The 24000-nt window shown below is 36.8% G+C and overlaps 1 protein-coding gene across 1 annotated transcript; it reads right to left on the reverse strand.

Moving 5' to 3' along the window:
• Positions 1 to 7684: 7684 nt before the first annotated feature.
• On the reverse strand, positions 7685 to 12112 carry LOC118557524. The gene is made up of 6 exons (XM_036127657.1): positions 12070 to 12112; positions 11626 to 11952; positions 8467 to 8832; positions 8263 to 8388; positions 8115 to 8164; positions 7685 to 8007 (listed from the first exon to the last, which is right to left on the reverse strand). The coding sequence occupies exons 1-6, from the start codon at positions 12110 to 12112 to the stop codon at positions 7876 to 7878; spliced, it is 1044 nt and encodes a 347-aa protein (XP_035983550.1). The 3' UTR covers positions 7685 to 7875.
• Positions 12113 to 24000: the final 11888 nt, after the last annotated feature.

Here is a 24000-nt window from a genome sequence, read left to right on the forward strand (position 1 = left end):
GTTTAAATGGTCTGCACTTAACTGCAAGATATTCCAGGTAAGGTGAGCAGAAGAATCAGACGACTTTGGACAAAGTGCATCAGGAGTTGTGGATATAAATTGAAAGAGCTCCTCCTTTGCTTTGATTCACATCCACCATTCGATCTGCCCTAAATAGCGTGCGTTGCTCCTGAGACCAGAGACATTGTCAAAAAAAATAATAATAATAACTTGACGGTTGCACAGTTGCACACCTGAATCAAATAATCAGGTCATTGGCAGGACTCTGGGGGACTTGACTGCATGCTGAGATGGTAATTCAGCCACTTGATTCAGACGTGTTGGACCAGGGTCACGTCCAAAAGTTGCAGGACACCAGACTGCGTGAAGCAGATTTGACACTAGAGGTCAAAGATGACAGGAATTCATCCAAGGTCACATGCCGGCTGATGGATTTTTTAATCTTCCCAGTCTGGTCTAAATTAATTTTCTCATGAAATTATAATTTTGTAAATCAAAAACAGAATTTTCTTTTGTTGTTGCCTTCTTCTTGTTGTCTTTTGACACTTTCATTTGACATTCCCGTCTGCACATGTAAGAAGCCAACGATGTGACTTTGATTGGCATCATGAATTAATCTGATTGTATGAAGAATGGCACAAAAAGCGCTGATCAGTTATGGGAGCAGAGAGCTGGGCCCCAAGGACAATCTTTAAGTAACCAATTGGAGACCAGCATGGAGTCACATGGATGTCAAACTTTAAAATCACACATACACATCTGTCCAGTATCCCTCGCCATTACAAAATACAAATTTAAACTTGCACAATAAAAAAAAACTTACCTCAAATCCAAATCGAAATGGTAATGCTAAAAAAATCAAACGTCAGACATATTTAATGATAACAAATGTGATAATTTCTTTTTATTTCATAATTCATGTTTACTGTATTGACACGTTTTTCTGCAATTTTATTGAGAGCAATGCCACAGTGCACGCCGTTGACAAGCCACCTCTGTTCTGGGGCCCGTTTTTTGTACGTCGCTAACTCAGTTAGCTGGATTGGATTGTTGCCGATTTGGCATGATCTTGGATCGTTTGATTCTTTGAAACTTATCCTGGACTTGCTGTCATAGCAACATGTGCGCCAACTTACCCCAGCTCGCGAGCAGGCTTATTTCATGTAAACAGAATTAGATTGCAGCTTTATAAGCGGAGGAGATAGGGAAGTCTGTCTTGTCCATTGTTACAACCGCAACCTGTTGCCGAAGGTGCAAGAATAATTTCAGAGCTTTTTCGAATTAATCGCGTATTGCGCAATAGACAAGATCCTGTAGTGCAGCGCGACAGTGTAATTGTAGAGAGATTTTTCTTGGTGGCTGTTATAAACAGACAAACACATAATTTAACAGTGGCTTTTAAAGAGGAAAAAGTGTTGTTAGAGCCATAAATAGAAAATATTTAAGTTATTTGTATGATGGTTTGCTTATTTTTATCATATTCAGTAAGAAGATTTGTTCAGGCCATTTTATTGTGAAGTTTAGTTTTACTTTGAAAGGCTTGCTTCCTGTCAAGTCGTATATTGTATTAGAAAAAAACTATGGATGGAGTATCTAGACACGGAGCAATACAGTTTTACCGTGTAAACTGTGTATGACTTGGAAAAGGAAAAACTTCCTTTTATTATAGTTTGCACGCGTCCTTTACTTCTAGTGTCTAAGGAATGACACCGATATTGGATCTGTTGCCATAACAAGTGGCTTTTTAAAATACAGTATAATAATTAAAGGCTACCATTTTGTAGAATATTCTTCACTTTGTCCCCATGTTCTAGTGGGTCCTGTGGAGGAAGTAAATATAAGATTATTAAAAAGCAAAAATTCATACTGTAGAAAGTGATAGAAACATGGACAGTATTTACACATTAATTTGTCTGCTACTTATTGCCAGCCCTCTCTCCTGGCTCTAACAGATTTTGAGGTGTTCCCTGTCGTTTTAATTAATGACTCAAATTCGGCATAACCTTCCATTAAAAGCTCTTGTTCTGCTTGGGAGAAAAACTGTGGGCGTTCTTTGGCCATGCTGAACAGCCAATAGCAGCGTTGCTGATCATTGTTTCTACTATCGACACATTTCCCCTTTTAAACAAACGCATGAACGCGCAGTTATATCAGATAACTCAATCCAGCCATACTAATCATAAACAACAGGTGTGTTCGAAGAACCCAATTAGCCGGATCCTGATTAGCCGGATGAAATCATCTTGGATGTTTCATTTGATTTCGGATGTTTTAAGCAATGTACAAAGAACGGACCCCAGATCTATGAAACAGAATATACTGACTAAAAAGTATTTGTTTTATACTGCTGCAAACAGCATAATGTTCCTTCATCTATTTCATTTGTTGATAACATTGTATAGCCTCAACAATGGCTTGATTTCAGTATGTCCATACCAACAGAATGAAAACATGCCTAAATCAGGCAAAAGCAATTGGTTATCATGTTTATTAAAAGTGATCAGATACAATCACACAGTAATGTATAGTTATGTATAGTTCAAAACAACCGTCAACTGGATCAGTCAGCACAAAGGTTATGTAGCATTTTCTTACAGGCTGAAGGCTTTTACTGCAGCAAACATCATCTGTTTTTCTGCTGTTTTCTTTGTTTCGTTGTTCCTAGTTTTCATCACGGTGAAAATGACGGCAGTATACATCCTAATGTCTTCCTTTGTCTAAAGTTAAAAAATAAGAGATAACGCAAATACAAATTGATGAAACTCATTTGTTGCTTAAACATTTATCAAAACATTTGTCAAAAGGAGTCATAATACTTTACCTGTTGCCTGTTCTGACCACAGTTTTCCTCCACCTCACCAGACACTGGATACGAAACGTAGACAAATAAATAAAGATGCAACAGTTTACTATCAGATGAATGAGAAAAGCATTCTGAATTACCTTGACGATGTCCACATTTGATCCTGTTGATGGAGCATACAAGGAGAGCCATACAAATCAGACTCATGGCTAAGGCAGCAGACAGTGAATAATTAACTGTTAAAGCCCCTGGAACATTATAGGAGAAAAAAATTAATAAACATTAAAAAAATGAACAATTTTAATAATCTTGTTCATCTGTTTTAGAATAAAGATCTAATCTTTATTCTATTACACACTAAAAGTATTTCATTTATAAATAATCTTTTAAATTTACCACGAATTTCCAGGTTGGTTCCATTTCCAAACAGAATCTCTCCACATGTGGCCACAGCACAGTAATATGTTCCAGCATCAGAGGAATTCTTAGAGAAATTATAAACGCATCTCTTCGTAGAGTCGGACCACTCCTCACAATTTTCTGATATTTTTCCATCCATGTAGATGAGATCTGGCAAAGACTTGTCTGAGCCAGCTCTGAACCAGAAGACACTGGGTTCTCCTGAACAGGTTGGGTTCTCAGATTTAGAGAGGAATGAACACTGCAGGGTCTCTGAGTCTGTTGGACAGGCAGGATCTGATGTTGACTGCTGAACAATTGTGTAGCTCACTGTCCTTGCAGATTTTCCTATTAGATGACAATTTGTCTTATCAGACAACTAGTAAACAAACATATAATACAGATAGCAAAACACTAGAACACAGGTCTTTGTAGTTTGGATTTGGTCAAGATTTTCTTAAAACTTTTAATTTCTGTCTGTTGCAACTATTTAAATAGTATCAGCAATAGAAAAGTGACAAAACATATTGGTGAGAACTGTTAGAATAATTGTACAAGGGGTGGATTAAAATTTAGGATATTACATTTTCATGTTTAGATTTTTCTATTAGTGATCATTTGTTTTATCAGACAACTAAGAAACAAATTCATATTACAGCTGATATAATATCAGCAACAAATAATGGTGAGAACAGAATATGTTTACAGTGGATTAATTAAATGTAGGATGCTAAATTTATGTTTCTACTGAGGCACAGATGTACTTTGTAATATACAAAACAATGTCAGGTTTAAGACATTATTTTTAAGTTCTGACAAAAGAAATTTGTCTGAAAGTAAAAATTTAGCTTGTAAATTCAGTTCAGAAGGGAAGTATTGTGTAACAGTGGCAATTTTCAAAACCAAGAAATATTTTAAACACATTTAAGATCTGTTGTTTTGAAAATATTTTAATAGTGTGGCTTATTGTTGTGGCAAAACAGCATTTCCAAATTATAATATCTAGAACTAGAGTAAAATTGAAATTGATTTTTAAATAGTCTTGTTAAAAAAGGACATCTAAATTTTGCACAAATTTATGTTTTTTATGGTTTTCCCTGACTTTTTCCCCTCATCCTTTTTTGATGATGTGTGAAATTTGTGGTGTTTTTTTGGCCCAAACCTGGTTCCAAATCAATTATATTTTAAAATGTGTATTTAACAGTGGCTATACTCTCTCACCATATCTGTACCTAACAATCTTCTAAAGGAGGATCAAATATAAACCAGATGTGAAGAAAAAGTCCCATTATATTTTTTTACTTTATCCTTCATTCTGCTTTTCATCATCTAAGTTGTTATTATATATATATATAGAAGAAAAAATAGCATTTTAAAAACATACACAGTACAGACACCGATTATCCATGAACACAACCTGAAGATTGTCTGCATATAAAAAAATGTTATCAGCAGATGTTCAGTACCAGGATGGTCCCTTTGACCAACACCTATGCACAATGCGTGTAACTTTATAAAAAATAGACCTTTTATGAGCAAAGATTAAAGTTCACATGAGCAATTTATGTCAATTTTGTTTTCCTTTATGATTTAAAAAGTTTATATTTTTGTTTCCGAAATATGCATTTCAATCTGCATGAGTGGGAATGAACATCAGGAGGATCATGCATATGAAACAATAAGAGTCAATAATAATTTATGGCAGAAGCTCACAAAGACTCTTCTTTGCACTTTAGCTTTATTCTCTACTGTGTACCCCCAGTGCCACTTTATATGGACAGAGAAAATAAGACATCACCAAACAATGAAAATACTAAACAACTTCGGTACCTTCTATTGACAAATAAGTCCCGGTCCAAGTAGATTTAGTCCAGTCCATATGAGCACAGTGATACATTCCTTCATCTTGTAGAACTGTCTTCAGGATGGTTAGATTGCTGAATTTGTCGTCATTTGTCGCTTTTATTCTTGAGACCGAGACGTCCGGATTATACACTGGCGTTATGGTTTTCTTCTGCATCACAATTAATTTCAAAGTATCTCCTGTACTCTGTTTGTACCAGTGAAGCCAAGTGGTGCTCTTAAATTTATCCGAAAAAGCACAAGACAGAGTCACAGCACCACCAGGTTGAACTGTGACCACAGGGACCAAAGTATCTGCATGATTTAATGAAAAAGATAATGAGCAACATTTTTTTTTAATTAATAGCTCTCCATGCAGTTGTGTAACTGATAAAATATGCTACTCACGCCCTTGGTGAAGAAGGAAAAGTGTAACCCATAACAGAAACATGTTCACACTGACTTCATTGAGACATTTGATTTTTAAGTAGGAGGGGGAGATGTGGGATTCAGACAGTCTAATGCTGATTGGCTAGGTTAGCATATACAATCAAAGTGCACTTCCTGCCACAATAAAGGTTCAACTGTGGTTTGTTTTACTTGTTCAGTACCTGACATATCATTAACCTGACCACTTATTCATTAGTTAAACTCAGACTCAAACACACAGTTTTAAAATCAGCTTTAATTGCCAAATTTGTCACACAAACAGGGAATTTGACGTCACTTTGCTTTAAATGTATAAAAAAGGAAATATATATTTATGTATTTAGTCTAACAAAAAAGATCAAAGTCTCGTGTGGGTGAAGGGGATTTACATAGAAAGACTCATCTAGATGCAAAGAAAATTAACTTTCAGTGAGGGCTGCAGGAAGTGGGAGGACCCATGTCATTAAATACACAGAACAGAACTCAAATAAAGTGGACAAATGAGAATATCAATAACATTTGGTAAGAAGAAACCAAGAGCTGATGTGTTGGGTAAAAAGCAAAGCTTACTGATGTGGATGCAGGAAGAGACACCGCACAAAACAAACATCAGATAAAGCTACCATAAAATGGCTGATACATACAGTAAACTATAACAGAAGATGAAATCAATCAATATAATTGTTAAGATCAAAACCAGTAGAGATTAAAAAACATGACAGAAATAAAAGAAACAGACAACATATTGTTAATTAATCTTCTTATATGAAGAATGGCACAAACAGCGTTGATTGGCTATGGGAGCAGAGAGCTGGGTCCCGAGGAGAATCTTTAAGTAACCAATTGGAGACCAGCTAGGCGTCACATGGAAGCGAGCAATTTAAAAGTACAGATACACACTCATCTGGCTGCCGTCTCTCGCCATTATAAAATACAACCTTAGAGTTACACAAAAACAAAAACTCAAATTAATCCAGAATGGAATGAGAATGCTGAAAAATCATGTCAGACACATTTTAGAGAACAGATGTGATTATTCCTTTTGTTTTTTTTAAATTAGTTAACTGTGCATCGGTGCGCTTCATATCCACAACCCACCAGTGTTCCGATCTATATACCGACCCAAAAGAACATTCTTTTTTTTACTACTAAAGATAGTATAACGTTCCATCACATCTATGTCGTCCGTTGATCACATTGTGTGTCCTCAACAGAAAGAAGTATACCTAAATTAATAAATGCAATTGGTAATCATGTTTATTAAAAGTGATCCGATACATTAATGTACACTGTAATGTATAGTTCAACACAACCTTGAACTGGATCAGTCAGCACAAAGGTCATGGAGCATTTTCTTAACGGCTGAAGTTTTTTTACTGCAGCAAACATCATCTGTCTTTGTGTTGTTTTCTTTGTTTCATTGATGTCAGTTTTCATCCTGGTGAAAATGACGATAGAATACATCCTTCTGTCTTCCTTTTACTAAAGTTAAAAAATAATCCATACGGCAAGTAATTGATGGAACTCATTTGTTACTTAAAATATATCAAAACATTTTGTGTCAGGCTTTTGTTTTCATTCAACAGTCACCTTTGAGCCTTCTCTAAAGAAGAGCAAAGCCTGAAGCACAGGAACAAAGGCCATCTCTTAAAGAGTTTACAGTATCTTTTACACATATCGCATTTCATAAAACCTCTGTGATCATTTTAACACGGGAAAATTTGTTCTCGTTTACCTGTGGTAACCACAAACAACTTTCCATCTGAAAAAGTGAAAATCAGCCAAGTGTTTAAGGAAAGACATTCCTGTTCAAGCCCACTTATATAAACCATTGATATATGATACGTCCCTATTATTAAGGGCTTTATAACTCAAACAATAATTTTACTTTTTTTTTACTGCTTAATGTTTTGCCAGAGGTCTGATCTGTAAAATAATCAAACTTAAGACTGTATATGTTTTTTTTCTTTTTACAGATTAGTTTGATCAGTATCTGCCATCTTTAAAGTTTTTTTTTTAAGAATGATAGGCATGGTTATCAAAACAATATGTAGGCCATTCAACTGAAACATTTGATGCTTAAAACAATATTCATTAATTTGCTCTTTATTTTAAGTACATTTTTGTTAACATCAGAGAAACATTCAAAAAGGGGTTTATTTCTGACACAAGAAAAGCATTTATTTTTTTAAATGACTATACTTGGGGCAATTTTTCCAAAACGTAAAAACCTGGAGATATTTCTTTAAACTGATATAGTCAAAGTACAACAATTAACCTAGGAACATATTCACCATATGTAGCTTTGCACACTGTTTCATCTCTCAAAGTTTAAATGAAACTCAAGTGTTTCTGGATTTAAATAATTCACATTGTCAGCTTCATTGTGACACGACCCTAAATTAAATCATATTATCCTTAACTTCCGAATACACACTTTCTTCACTCTTCAGTTCTCTTTTCTTCTTGCTTCTTGGAGCTTTCCCTCCAGAGAAATTCAATGCAACATAATTCAGATCCTGCCCATTTCCAGTCTGTGGAGTAGAATTAAAAATTTGTTTATTTCAAATTAAGTTTGTTGAAACCAGCTATGTTGTTTATTATTACACTCAAACAACTGTAATTTAGTACTATTACTCACCTCATCTCTTGGTTGGCTAATATCTCTGTGCTTTAGTTGAGAAGAACTTTCTGCGTAGAAAGAACAAACACATGAATCAATATAATAACCTTGATAGAATTCATAATGTAATGACTTCAAGATGTTTAGGTTAGTAAGTTACACTTACCACTACATAGGGTAGAGGCAGATCTTTTTGTTTGGCAGCAAACGAAAATGATATTCAAGATAATGGAAATGGCCAATAAGATTAATGTGATCACCAACACAATCCTTTCAGTATTTGGATTTATATCTAGAAAAATAAACATATAATTGCTTGAGAAAAGCATGAATTTTTATGACAACATAAATGATATAATATGCACAGTACCTTGATTGCTCTTTACCAGGTTTGTTCTATTTCCAAATAAGATATGTCCACATGTGGCCACAGCACAGTAATAAGTGCCAGCTTCAGAGTTCCTGACATCCTTAGAAAAGTTGTAACTACATTTATGTGGCTGGTCTGACGTCTTTTCACAATTTTCCGGTGTTCTTTTCTCGGTGTAGATTATGTCTGGATAGGATGTATCTGATATGGCTCTGAACCAGAACACACTGGGTTCTCCTGAACAGGTTGGGTTCTCAGAGTCAAAGAGGACTGAACACTGCAGAGTCTCTGAGTCTTTTGGACTGGCAGGATCAGATAATGTTGACTCCTGAACAACAGTGTAGCTCAATGTCCTTTGGGAGTTTTCTGTGAAGAAATGAAAGAACAAAGCAACTGAGGCCTTCCATCCTGAATGAAGCTGAAAGTTGTCTTTTAAGATGTTTTTTTTTTTTTTATTTCTGATTTGTTACAAACTGAGGAAACCTTTTCATTAATTGAGTCTGTATTTCGAAAAAGTATATTTATGTCATGGATTTGGGTTTTTGTGGGGGTGTTTTTACCTTTCTGGACTATTTATTGTTTCATTCTTCTCTTCCATCAGGCACCAGTCATTTTCCTAATACCTCAGTCACCTCCCAGCCACCAGCCAATCAGTGCTGTCACATCCTAGCTACCACTCTGCACTAGATCAGCTCCACCTGCTGCCGCTAATTAGAGTCAATTGTGTCCACCTGTGACTCTCCCTATTTCTACCTGCCTCACTCATTCACTTGGGGCCAGAATGTCTCAGAAGCAACCAAGGAACGCTGCCTGTGCTAACAACACATGTAGGTTGCAAGATGTGTTTCCCTGGCTCTAGTCCTCACTCTGCCCTGTTAGTTCATCAGCTAGTGTTTGTGTGCGCCACTTGGAAGGGGGGATTCCTGAACGATTCTGTTGTTTGCTCTGCTTACGCTGGAGAAACATTGTGGTTTTTTTCAAGGTTCTGCCTCCAGCTTCTGTTTGCCTGCCTCATCATCCACTACTCATCATTTTCTTATTTTTATAATAACTAGGAAAAAACTAGTTCTTACAGTCAGTCCTGCAAATATTTTGCACCCCTCCTGTCCTTGCATATGAAAGACAAGTGCCAACTCTGTAAGCCAGAGCAATACTTAGATTATCTGTGTATTGCTCTTTTCCAAAATTATTTAATAAACCTGCTTGGATAATCTTATTTTTTCCATCCCAATAATCAATGGAAAAATGTTTATCAGCAAGGAAGTAAGAGCAGCAAAACCCTTCTCTTAATTGCTCACCAGCTTTTCATGCATGTTTCCACAAATATTTTGATTAATTGCATTTGGTCATGAACTCCAAAGCTTTACATTTGGAAAACCTCTTGGCCATCACTTTAATCTTTAGCTTCCTTGACAAACTACTATTTGTTCAAACTCAAGATTAAGGCTGTGCCACTCCAAAATGTTAATATTCTAAACAGAATAAAATTGTTGGTCAAATTTCAACATTACGTTAAACCTAAATATACCAGGTGGATAAATAATTTGGAGCTTAAGTGTAGGTTTTAAAAGGGTACAATCTAAGAATAGATGACATCCATGATGACATGCATTTTTAAAAATGTATCCTTCATGGTTACACCTTTCCAAAGTATTTTGACAAAACAAATGACTATAGAAAATAATCCTATTATTTAACAATGTTTATGCGTACTATTGCAGTTCATAACCTGGAATCTTCCTAAAATCTATAAGACTGTTTATGTTCAAATTAGTTTTGATATATTTTTTCTCTGTAAATATCTTAATAGGAACAAATAAGAGGAATAGCACAACGGGATATCAATAAGTTACAATTGCAAAAATGTTATTCAAATGTCAGTTTTTGAAATGGCTATGTCTTTTTTGTGTGCCTTTTTTGTGTCCTGTCTGGCAATGTAGCAAGAATTGTTGTCTTATTGCCAAAAAGAGCCCAACAGATTTTATTTTCACAAGCGGAGCCTAATTGCTTTAGCCATAATGATCCGCTTTGATCCTGCATGCAAGAAGCTTTATTAGAATTTATGCAGGGAACATTTCATGTTACATGGATGCTGAAACAAGAAGGTAAAAGAAGAAAAAAAGGAGAAAAGATGAAAGAAAAATAGGAGAGAAAAGGAGTGATATATCCTGAGTCTGCTTCTTCACCTGCAAAGAGAGATATAGAGTATCACAGGTACAAACAAGCAACACCTTTATACCATCACTGAAGAATATACGGTATTATTTCATACAGAATGTATAAAGTGACAGCTGAAGATGATAATAGGGGGTTTCTGTATAAAAGATGTATAGAAGTCTACGTACCTGGATCCAAGCACCTGTAGGTGTTTGTGAGAGTGCACTTGTGTACGTAAGGTCTATCCATGAGAAAAATGCGCAATAGTGGTTGTGAGGAGCCAAAGACCTGCCCCCAGAGCACCGAGGCAGACGCTAGGGGAACCAAAACCACAGATGCCTGAATGGGCCTTCAGAGCAAAGGAACCCAAGAGGGGCCAACACAGGGACTCTGCCTCCCCCACCTAAGGGAAGAGCAGAGAGGAGCCCCAGAAACACCCCCCAACAGCCACAATGCTGAAGTCCCCGGGAGCGCCGGAGCAGATCCAACCATGAGCCCCAGGGACCTGGGGCCCCAGAAGCAACCCCCCCCCCCCCCCCCCCCCCGCCCCCAGCGGGGGCCCCAACCAAGCCACGGGGGGCCAGGCCCCATGGCTATGGCTGGCAGAAGTGCTAGCCACAGTCCCAGCCGATCCCCCTGATCCAACGTCCACCACCAGCCAAGACCCCAGAATTGCTGTGATGTCTGTTTTTATATATTTTATATGTAAAAAAACAAATCACAATAGATTAAGTTAGAAACGTTTTTGGAATCTAAGAGAACACACTCTGTAGGAAAATGGTAAATATCCGAATAAATGTTGTACTAAACATGTTTCATATTATTTAGACATTGATAAATAACACTTTAAACAATCTTCCTAACAAGCATGTGTATTATCTTTTTATCTGCCGTTCGAACAAGTGAGCCATCCTGAGGCAAGTGAGACACTCCTTACCCATTTTACCTAAATCCAAACTTTGAGCATCAGAGAAATACCCACAAAATGAAATGGTTAATTACCTTTCAGGGCCAAATACGTCCCAGTAAACGTAGATTCAGTCCAGTCCATATGACCACAGTGATACATTCCCTCATCTTGTTTGATTGTTGCCAAAATGATCAAGCTGCTTTTGTTGCCATCATGTGTTATTTTGAATCTTGAGCTTGAAAATCCCGGTCCGTAGGTGGACGGCATTTTGTTACGCAGCATTGCAATTAATTTCAGAGTGTTTCCCGCACTCTGCTTGTACCAGTGAACCCATGTCACAGCCTGAAATTTCTCAGTCAAGGCACATGTCAGAGTCACAGGTTCCCCAAGCTGGACTGTGACGACAGGAACTGAAGTGTCTGCAGTACATAAAAAGCAACATGGGGAAACAATAAAGAGTAGTTGAAAAAAACCAGACATGAATAAAATTATTGGATAACACTAATTATGTTTTACTTCATGTAAATACTACTTACATCCCTGATGAAGAAGAAAGAGTATAACCCATAGCAGAGTCATGTTGACACTGTCTTCATGAGGACACTTAATGCCTAAGAAACTGAGAGAGGTGTGGTGATCCACAATGACAAATGTATCTGATTGGTTGCCTCAGAATATACTCTCAAAGGGGGCTTGCCGCCACAATGAAGCTCTTTTAGTGTCACAAAATTTGACTAACTTTTTGCTTTTCTCCTATTTGACCCAAATGAGCACATAAATACTTCTTTCATCAAGGCAAATAAACTGCAATCGGGTTTTTTTTTACGATGCATCATACTGCATTGATGAAGACCAGAAGAATAATACTTGTGCTTTTTATAATCACTTGGCTTTTACTCTATCTCAACCAGCTAGTCAGAGTTTTTCTTTATCCACGAGCTGCACCAATATAAACAGCTTCAACATTTTCCTAAAAATCCAAATAATAATCATGGCAGAGTCTAGTTAAATTATTCTATTGCTGAATATGCTTTTGGGTGAGCTGTCTTCTTGTCTAGGTACTTGACATTTCTAAACCTATAAAAATCATTGCATCTGCTGCGCCCTGACACAACAAAAACCAATTCACAGAGATAAAAACAGGTGCAGAGCTTCACGTTAAATGATTGTTATCAGGAACAAAGCAACTGTGATTGAACAGGAAATCCTTTCAAAAGCAGAAGTGGAAAATAACCAAATGGGGGTGACTAAATGAAATTATTTATACTGTATAACTTCCCATTCTTTCACAAATGTTTGTAGAAGCAGAACATCTAAATTCAAAGATTTGGATAAGTGAGCAAATATTTTTATATAGTGTTATTGTTGCTGTCTTTGCTGAAAGCCAAGGAGGATTTGTAGTGCACCATTCATATACAAGGTTATCTAAAGGATCATAGAGAAAGTAGAGAAAAGATGTTAAAATAACAAAAAATTATAATGTTTTCCTTAAGAAGAGAGCTTAACATGGCAAACACCTGAAAGGAAACAAGTGTTAATACAATTATTTAATTATTTACAATTATTTTGTTCTGTATGAGCTGTGCTGGCCCTCTGGCCCACATTTAAAAGGGTTTCTGTACATCTCAGGTTTTCCGATAGTTTGTTCAAGGGCTGAGGACAATGGAAACTTAATGCTACCTCCCCTTGTTTAGTTCTGGTCAGGGGGACACATATAGTGTCCAGGGTTTCCTCTAGGATTTTTATTTTTTTTTAAAAACCATGGTGGAGCTGAAACGTTACCCGTGAAGACAAATATCATATTAAGTATATTAACTACTGTCATTCAAATGCTACATACGTTAACATGAGGGTCATTTTCACAGGCTTGAACTAAGAATGAACCTTATATTTTTCAATTTCTTTCTACAGTACAGGCATATCGTCAAATGTTCGGTTCTAAATTTTTTAAATAGTTTTTAACAGACTCTTCTGACCATCAAACTAACCCAGATGATAAAATTGTTTGGCCAAAATCTGTTTAGCAACAGGTAAAATACTAAAATAAAAATAATAGTAATAATAAAATAATTGAACTTTATTGATCTCAAAACTTTGAAGGAAGATACTGAGAAGTGTCGTGTAGACTGCTAATAATACCTTTGCCTGACATAACAGTGCTTCCAGAAGCTGCTCAGTTCGGCTTCTCTTCTACCTAAACCATCAAGCTGGCAGAGAAGCGGTCAAGTGCAACGAAGATGTTGTCTTTGAGACTTTTACCCACCATTCTGCTGAACTCCTGAACAATCTGAAACATAGTAAATAATGAATAACAGGATGAAAAATTATCCTCAATATACGATTTGGACAAAACAATATTATCCAATTTCTTATATCAACATTACTGAATTTAAATTGCATACAAAACAAAATGCTGGAAAGACGGGTGCAGGACCATCTTTGAAAATTTGATCACTAGCAGATCTCAAGCATAAACTCATTTAAAGTGGATCAAACATCAAAAAGAACACAAGGCATTTGAAATATTCATATAAGCTGACTTTCTGTGAAAAGAGCTTGCCATCTCTGTACCATCTGGTTGACTGTAGGTTTGTCTTGTCAAACAACTTCTTTTCTGAGAAGTGCAATATGACATTAATTTCTCTCTTTACAGTGGATCCATTTGGCTTTTTTCGACATTTCGTTAACCAAACCCTGACAAGTTTCTTCCAGGTTTTGGTCATCCATTCTTAGTGGCTGTATTGGGATGGTAACCATTTGTAGAATACCTTCCACGTTTATTTTTAAAATTGTGGGCATTATGTTTTACCCTTTTAAAGGAGCAATAAGTAATACCTGACACCTTGTGGCTCAAATCAGTACAACAGTTTGCCAATCACAACAATCTAATATTCACTTTTTAAACGTTGTGAAACCCTTCTGAATTTTTACTAACACAGGATAGGTATATGATATTCTTTTCTATTTCTGGTCCGCTTCTCTTACTGGCTTCCATGTTTGCAGGCTGCAGCTCTTTTGCCAAGATAAAATACCAAATGCTGCGCTCTGTGTTGGGAACCCTGGGAACTCTCATAAGATTGGCTCAGGAACCAGGAAGTAAACACGGACTACACCCTGAACAGAAGTAGTTACGGACCGTACCTCTAGAGTTGAAAGGAGAAAAACGTGACTATCACATTGGTGATGGAGAGGACCGATTGTTTTTAGGGAATGTTACTTCCATCCCAGGTGACAAATGAGAAAGATTTAGGTTGATTTTTCTGTAAATATCTTATTTATAGTTTCTTTAGAGAAGCTATGTTTTCAAATAGCGATGCTTGGGCCTTAAACAGAACTATGGAAATGTGGACTGTAAGTCTGTTTTCTGATATTTTGCAGTTCAGGATGTCCAGTGTCTCTTCAGTATGCCTTGGCGCCACAACAAGCTCAACAATGTCTTTGAGAAGCATGAGAGCTTCCCAGGTACTATCACCTTCAGAGATAATATGGTCAATGAGAAATGGAAGGAGCCTTGATTGCGCTGATTTGGTGGAGTCAAGTTTGTAAAGCACATGTCCACAGCAAAGTGGTTCAAAGTGTAAAGACTTGCTCTATGAGTCTAACCATCTCTCCTGTTGTCGCATAAGATCAGATAAGTTAACCATTGAGGTTAACCGTTAGTGATGGGTCACGCTCACAAGTATCAGCTCTGAGAGCCGATGCTCTCAGAGCTCTCAATGTCTTTTCCAGGTGGCTGCTTGGCAGAGCCTGGACACCTTGGCTCTGTCGGGCCTCTGCTGGGGTCGGTGTGCCTTTGGGTCTGTGGCTTCATGGCTGGAGTCGCTCCGGTGTAGTCAGCTGCCAGTGGGACCTTTGGGCTCGTCACTACAGCTCCCCTGGAGGCTTCTGTAATGTGGCTACTGGGTGGTTCCCTTGTCTGCCACCGGTCTTGGGGTGGTTCTGTGGCTATGGAACATTTTTATGGAGAAACCTTATACACTTCAAGGGTCATGCATACAGTCAAAGGTGTATGGATTCAGGTGCTTACAGATGTACAGATATACTCTATATAGAGCTGTGGTTGTCACTAAATACATCTTGCATTATTTGTACCATATACCTTTCAGTAGTGTTATGTGTTTGTTGTTTGTCGCTGTTTTTCTTTTGGTTTCTCTTTCTGCAGGTGTAGATGCAGATTTCAAGTGTTTTAATTTGTATTCTCTTTGTCCCTCTTCCCATCCTCTGTTATTTTCCCTTTTAACGATTTGTTAAATACCCAAATAGTTTTTTCTGATAAGATAGACTTTAATGATCTCACAGTGGAGAAATTAATGTGTCACATCGGCTCAATAATCAAAAGAAGGTGCCAAAAGGAGGAAAAGGTACATGAGGTATATACAGTGCGTCCACATATATACAGTGACTCGAAAAAAAAAAAAAAAATAAAGCAGAGATTTAACATGACTTATGTACATTTAAGGTAACTTATATACATATGGACGTGACGTTGTACATTAAAGTGGTACCAGGTAAGAACAACAGTGAGGAAGTGAGATAACTATAACAGCGGAAGTCTCCTTTTTAACAGGATTATTGCACAGGTTATTGCACAGGGTATTAAATAGTAATTGCACATTAGGTATTGCACAAGTTATTGCAGTTATAGTGCAGCATTGTAAAGTCTGATGGCAGCAGGGATGAATGACCTGCGGTAGCGCTCCTTTTTACAAACAGGGTGTATAAGTCTGTCACTAAAGGAGCTGCTCAGCTGTTCTACAGTCAGGTGCAGGGGTGAAAGGTGTTGTCCATGATGCAATGATGGATGTAAGCTTGGACAACACCCTCCTCTCGAACAGCTCTGGATCTCACTAACATTTAGATGTCTTTTGAAAAGATGATCAAGCCCCAACATATAACTAGATTCAGTTCTCTTATTTAATAACAACCAACTCTTTTTCATTATATTCCATGTAATCCTGTGTTCAGCACCGTTCAGTCCAGGGCCATCGCATTGCCTCATGCATTAGCCAAACAGTGGGTTACAATGGGGAACCGGGCTTACTTGGGAACAACTGCAGAGCCAAGGGGAGGGTGCTCTAATTGGTATACCCTCTCCTTGGTGAAGAGGAACAGGTGGAAGCAGAGCAGCATAACCCAGGCTGAAGTTAACAGTAAAAAAACTGAATTCTGACTCTGAAGGGGCTGATTGTAAGCTACAGCTTATCACTTATATTCACCCTGCAAGATGTGAGGTGGAGGTTTACACAGTGAGCACCATCAGGGTCATCATGAGGAAAAGACAGCAGAAGGACTTTCATCTGAGCTACAGTTAAAACTATAAGCTCTGACTATGATAAAAAACAGTAGAAACCCCTTTTGTGAGCTTTTAGCTGGATTTGCATCATGATGTGAAAAATATATGGTCCTTGCCTCCATATATTAGAGCTAAATTGGGGCTGTAAAGTTTGTTCGATTTAGCTACATAATCCTTAGTTCAGTGAAAATCCAAGCATTCATTCCTAAAGTAGCTAAACACATTAAAAAATTGACACATTAAACAAATTGCTTCTCATTCTTGCATCAGGCTCCATTCTACTTGTAGACAGAAAACAATGTTGCTCAATATACCAGGAAAATACAATGAATCTAGTTGAGCCAGCAGGACATAGTAATGACTGTAAAAGTAAGCCTCCCTCTTTTCTTAAATTGGTTTTGTGCTGATAGTAAAAATGCAGCACTGGGTTGTTTCAAGATGCAGTATGAATGAAAATAAATAATTTCAATTAATCACAAATGTACCAATTACTTAACTGTTTTGTTTTTCTTAATAACATTTGGAATTTGGAATATTATATAATCTAATTAAACAAGGATACAGTTTTGCTCAAAGTAATACATACACATCATTTTATTTATACAGTTCTGAATAACTGAAATATTATTACAGATAACAGGAGATGAGAGTCCAAAAAAGCTCAAGGCTCTATGTAATATTTTATACCCCAGAAATGAATGCCTTTTTCTCGATAGAAGATGCTCATTAGTAAAGTTGGAAGAGCTGGAAAGATGGCAGTAAAACAGAACAAGTTTATCAAACAAAGTACATATTTAGAGAATCACTTTTAATCAAATGTTTGAATTTGATTAAAATCATAATTAAAATACATAAATATGTTTTAGGATCTTATTTGACTTAAAAAACAACATGTATGATGGAATGAACAGAAATTCAAATGACGGTTTTTCTAAATATCCCAAAAGCTGTCATTATCGCCTTCAGCAAAAAAAAAAAAAATGTATCAATTGTAAACTGTCTCTTCATTGTTCTTTTCAAATACTATTAAAAAGTTAATCCAGTACAGTTTTTGTTCGTTTTTTTTTTTTTTTGATTCATTACAATTTAGTTCATGTTGACCTGTCATTCGACATAAACGTATAGATTAAAACAGTTGAGATAGTCCAAAATGTTAGAGAGCTACTGCTTTATATTTGAGCACACTTGAATATAAAAACTTAATACAGTTTTAAAGAAGTTCAGTGACAAATTGTAACTAAACCAACAATAGTGTTTTGGATTTTCTTCCACAAAGCAGTTTATTTTATTTATTAAAAGATGAGAGTATCCAAAAAAGTAATGAGAGTCAGAAATTATTATTAGTGCTTATTTTAATCATTAAAAACATTTGGGCCAAAACATACGTATGTTTACATGAGAAAATGTAAGATACAAAATTCCATTGTTTTTTTCTTTTTTTACGACCTAGTGAACTTGAGCTTCTTTTAGACAAAAAAAAAGACATAGGATTATCTTAAAGTCTTAAACTGTCATTGCGGTTATAGTTGGATTTTTTTAATTTACAAAATTAAGTTGTGTACATAATTTGTGAATACACACTGTCTTCAGTTTTCAGATGATTTTTCATCTTTCCTCTTGAAGGTTTTCGTTCTGAGATATGTAAGGCAGCATAGTTCAGATCCTGTCCATCTTCAGGCTGGGATGAAAAAGACATTTACAATTTAGTATTACATTCAGCTGTATTTAAAAAATTCAGAAACACATAGAAGATAGGTAATTTGGCACAATTCACTTACAGTATTATCTGGTTGACTCACATTGTGTTGTGCTGTCAAAAAAGACAACAAAAAGTATCCTCAATAGGTGCTCTCCTCATCAATTTATAGAATTTGTTTCATTTAATGGCAAAAGATTTAGGTATTTGTAGTATTATTGCATTTATGTTGTTTCAAAACAAGTAATGCAGCCAACAAAACATACCTTTAAGGTTTCTACGCAGTGATCTTTGAGCATGGTGACAGATAAAAGCAATGTTTACAATCATGGAAATTGCAAAGCAGATTACTATGATTATCAGCACATTAACTTTAGAATTTGGTGATTGATCTGAAAAAACAAGGAGGAAACGAAACATGTCACTGTCTATGGAGAAATAACAACATTTGCATAGCTTGAAATATGATACTAAAATAACTAAAACCATACCTGCAGTTGTGTTAGTTCCCCTTCCAAATAATATCTCACCACATGTTGCCACAGCGCAGTATACCGTCCCAGCTTCAGAGGAGCTGAAGTTCCTAGAAAAGCTGTAGCTACATTTCTTCTGATCGTTCAATGTAGATATATCCTCACAATTTTGCTGTACTTTTTCATTAGTGTAGATGATATGTGGAAGGGAGTGTTTTGATCCGGCTCTGAACCAGAACACACTGAGCTCCCTTGAACACACCTTGTCCTCAGACTCAGAGAAAAGCGAACAATGCAGAGTCTCTGAGTCCCCCGGATGGACGGGATCAGAAACTGGGTTCTGAAAAACAGTGTAGCTCGATGTCTTTCCGGAGTTTCCTAAAAAAGGAATAAAAGAACATAAACTGTGAAAAAAAGGTCTTCCATTTGTATTCAAGCTGAAAATAATTTAATTAATGTCTAATGTCCAAAAACAACCCATAAGAGCAAAATTTCATTAATGTTGCTGAGCAACTGTGTAGCTCAAGGTCTTGTCAGTTTTCTTTGAGAAAATTAAATGACAGACAGCAGTGTAAACAAGAAGTCTTTCATCTCAATTTAAGATGAAAAAACTGTGGTTGATGCTTTAAGTTTTGATATATTTGTCCGTTTTCCTAAACAGTAGTGTAGCCCAATGTCATCTTAATGTTTCTGGAAGAAAAAAGAAAATGCCCTTTTTGCTGTTGTGCTTCTCTTCCCTTGATGACAACTTAAATATTGATACTTGTTGACTTACTGAAAGTCACTTTTACTAGGGCTCATACATTTGACCAAATATATATGTATGTATGTATATATATATATCTATATATCTATCTATATATATATATATATAGATAGATAGATAGATAGATAGATAGATAGATAGATAGATAGATAGATAGATAGATAGATAGATAGATAGATAGATAGATAGATAGATAGATAGATAGATAGATAGATAGATAGATAGATAGATAGATAGATAGATATAGATCTATACACATGTTCAGGTGTATGTGTGACAAAGCCAATAGTTTTTTTCTACTCTTTATGGCTCCCGCATTGATATTTTCATCGCCCTATTACTCCTACTCAGAGACGCTATGTTTTTCATCTCAAACAGAATAAAATATATTAGGATATATTTTAATAAAATTATTTCTTACAAAGTCAAAATGTTATCTGTACATGTACAGTTTACAGAGCAACAATCCGTCCAAAAAAAGGTCTAGATTTTATAAGATTCACATGAGCAATTAATGTGAAATCTTGCTTCCCTTATCTAAAAAGTATACCTTTTATTCTCACATTTCATTGCACTTTGCGTGAATGGGAATAAACATTAGAAGGAATATGTATATTAAACAATAAGAGTCAATAATCATTTATGGCAGAAGCTCACAAATTATGTTGATGACAGAGATGGATGGATGCTAAAGACTCTTCTTTGCACTTTAGCTTTATTCTCTGCTGTGTACCCCCAGTGCCACTTTATATTGTCAGAGAAAATAAGACATCCCCAAACAATGAAAATACTAAACCATTTCGGTACCTTTTATTGACAAATAAGTCCCGGTCCAAGTAGATTTAGTCCAATCCATATGAGCACAGTGATACATTCCTTCATCTTGTAGAACTGTCTTGAGTATGGTTAGATTGCTGAATTTGTCGTCATTTGTTGCTTTTATTCTTGAGTCCGAGACGTCCGGATTATACACTGGCGTTATGGTTTTCTGCTGCATCACAATTAATTTCAAAGTATCTCCTGTACTCTGTTTGTACCAGTGAAGCCAAGTGGTGCTCTTAAATTTTTCCGAAAAAGCACAAGACAGAGTCACAGGATCACCAGGTTGAACTGTGACCACAGGGACCAAAGAATCTGCATGATTTAATAAAAAAATATCATGAATGTTAAAAAAAAATTAATCGCTATCCATGCAATTGTGTAGCTTATAAAACATGCTACTTACGCCCTTGATGAAGAAGGAAAAGTGTAACCCATAACAGAAACATGTTCACACTGCCTTCATTGAGACATTTGATTCTTAAGTAGGAGGGGGAGGTGTGGGATTCAGACAGTCAAATGCACCTGATTGGCTAGGTTAGCATATACAATCAAAGTGCACTTCCTGCCACAGTAAAGGTCTCTTCTTTGTTGTGCCATTACATTTAGTGGTGTTGACACAAGTTTCCAAATGTACCCACCTGGACATTTAAAATAAGTTCAGGCAATTATTCCAAACATCATTGCATGTAACGTGTAAATATGTACATGTTGTGACAGATACTGTTATTATACAGTGTCTGTCACAGAGATTCACAGGCTCCCAGAGAGCAATAGACCTTTTTATGTTGAAGCTATAAGAAGACATTATTTAGGCATGAGTCAATTAAATGTTTTTTATATATATATATTTATCATTGGTTTATACCAGGGGTCGGCAACCTTTACAATCAAACAAGCCCTTTTTGCCCAGCGTAATAAAACGTTTAGAGCCACAAATGTTACAGGACCTTTTGTAAAAAGACAACTTCAAATATTTAATACATTTCTACTGCATTCAGTCATTAAGCTAGGATATACATTCAGGTGAGGATCGTTTCTGAAAATAAAAGCATCTTTTGAAAACAACAACAGTTAAATGGGAATTAAACATAATTTTTACCAAGCCCACATTTCTTTTTCTTTTTTTGTCATATTTTGTAGCACAAGTGGCCTTGCATGAAAGTAGGCTGACAGGAAAGGGGGCTGAGAGTGAGGGGGAAGACGTGCATAGGTTCACGGGTTGGAGTCTAATGTTTTCAAGTCTAACCTTGAAAACATTAGTATGTGTGCAATTAATCTGTATGACATGTTTCACTTGGTGAATAGAGGTACTGAAATAAATAAACTTTACAATAATTATTATATATGTCTGTATAGGGCATCTGTTGTCATATTTAAAAACTAACATTTTATTTCCATTTTAATGTTTTAAAATATAGAATAACATTAAAGGTTTGCAAAAAGGTGTCAGGTACACAGGCGGTGGTGGTGAATAAAAGGGCTAAAAAGCAAATCCAGGCTGTGCACCATTTGATGGTTAACCACCATTGCGGTCGTCACAAAAGAAGACAGGAAATAAGCAACATTAAGAAAAAGGCCTGTTGAAGCTCCAAAGATATCTGGGGACCCAAATATACAAACGGGAGGAGTCTTGCAAATTCAAGGCCTCACTGATATCTGTATGTTTGAAGTCCTGTCAATAACCCCCAAACTGGGAGACCACATTTCAGAAATAATCTCTATTTCTGTCCAGTAGACTGCAGTCCTAGCAACAACTAAGACACCGCCCACCATGTATGTTTGCCCACTAATGCCAAAGGAACACATTTTAGATTTAAGTTTTTCTTATGTCACGAAGATCTGAAGGATTGAAACCACAGACCTCATCTTTGTTATGAACTTACAAGCAGAGGATTCAATATTTGAACCAGACATGGTGTTGCCCTCAGAAGATTTATTCATAACAACCCAACAGCAGAAGCAAGCAGGAGCCCGGTGATCCTGAGAGCAAGCTACTCTCAGCAGGAGGTGACAGGCAGGTGGGGTGAGGCTTGATCTTTTGGTATGTTCACAATGAATGCGAGTGACATGACTGGGGCGAGTGATTTACGTTATCCCTATGTAGAGGCACGTTCAGGGACGAACCGATGCGAAGCAATGCAAAGGATGTGTTTCTAGCAATGCAAAAGACACGATTTAGCCCAATAGTGAATCGAAGATCTGACATTTCCTGTCAATTTCTGTTGTTTCAACCAATCAGAGACTTGTAGTTGTTGTGTCAAAGCTTTTTTCGAAATGGAAAATGGAATACTTCATGTTGACATAGGTAAGTAAGAAATGCTCTTTAGAGGTTTGTCGGTGGCTTTGAAAAAAAGACGCTTTAATTTAACCTTTAAAAGGACTCTTAAATCATTTGTCCTTCTCTTGTAGCTCCAGAGCTGGACCCAGCCAGCTGCCACCTCTGGTTCTCTCACCTGGCCTCTTACTCTGATCTCTCACTGTCCTCTCTGAGCTCCAGGGCACCTCCTTGCCAAAGCTGGATAACAGTTTCAGGTCCTGGATAGATGGATGTACCACTTCCTAAACTGGGAGCATTCCTAGAGCATCACCGGTGCCGGCGAGGGACACCGGTGCCATTGTTCGGCTTTCAACATTTAATATAGCACTGTGACTCGCTTGGTAAAATCTCAGTCTGTCATGTTGAGTTCACCAGACAACAGGCAGGAGGATAGAAGCTCCTCCTATTTGATGACATGGTGAATCAAGTGGAACGTTGTCCCCATTGGCCATGCGAAGTGCTTGCGAAATGTCAAGGGAGTAACAACATGTGAAAGAGGTGAAAAATTAGCTGGAACCGACTTTGGTGTGAATGCACCATAAGTCCAAAGAACAGGCTTAGGTCATGCACATTAAGGCTGGACAAGGCAGGCAAATCTGATGGAGCTTGGCAAGGTTCATGGTCGTAGTCCAAGTCTTGGTCCAGAAAACAGAAGCCCGGCATAGATGTTTGTCAGAGGAACAGGTGAAGGACATGAACTTGATTGCGTTGCCTCATAAGGCAGCTCAGATGCGCATCGGATGATTGTTTTAATTATTGTTGAGTAGGAGTGCGTGACAGCAGACAGACAGGAAAGAATGTAACAGTTTCTGAGTATACTTTGCTAAACATATACACTATCATGATATAGCCTGCTATCAAAAGGGTGTTTTTAACTTGTACTTAATCCCAACAGTTGTTCGGGAATTTAATAATGTTTGCTAAACCTTTGTTGTGCCATGATGAAAAAAATGAAGTCAGATTGAGTTCTGAACCTTTAACCGGAGGACGACTCTAAAGGGGTTTGTGAGCAAAAAGAATTTCACACTTCCAGAGAGACAGCACTCTCTGCAGGGTGCGATCAGTGCAAAAGCTTGCTCCCACAGGACAAACCCCCAGTC

The sequence above is a fragment of the Fundulus heteroclitus genome, chromosome 23, assembly GCF_011125445.2.
Source record: "Fundulus heteroclitus isolate FHET01 chromosome 23, MU-UCD_Fhet_4.1, whole genome shotgun sequence".
Taxonomy (NCBI): Eukaryota; Metazoa; Chordata; class Actinopteri; order Cyprinodontiformes; family Fundulidae; genus Fundulus; species Fundulus heteroclitus.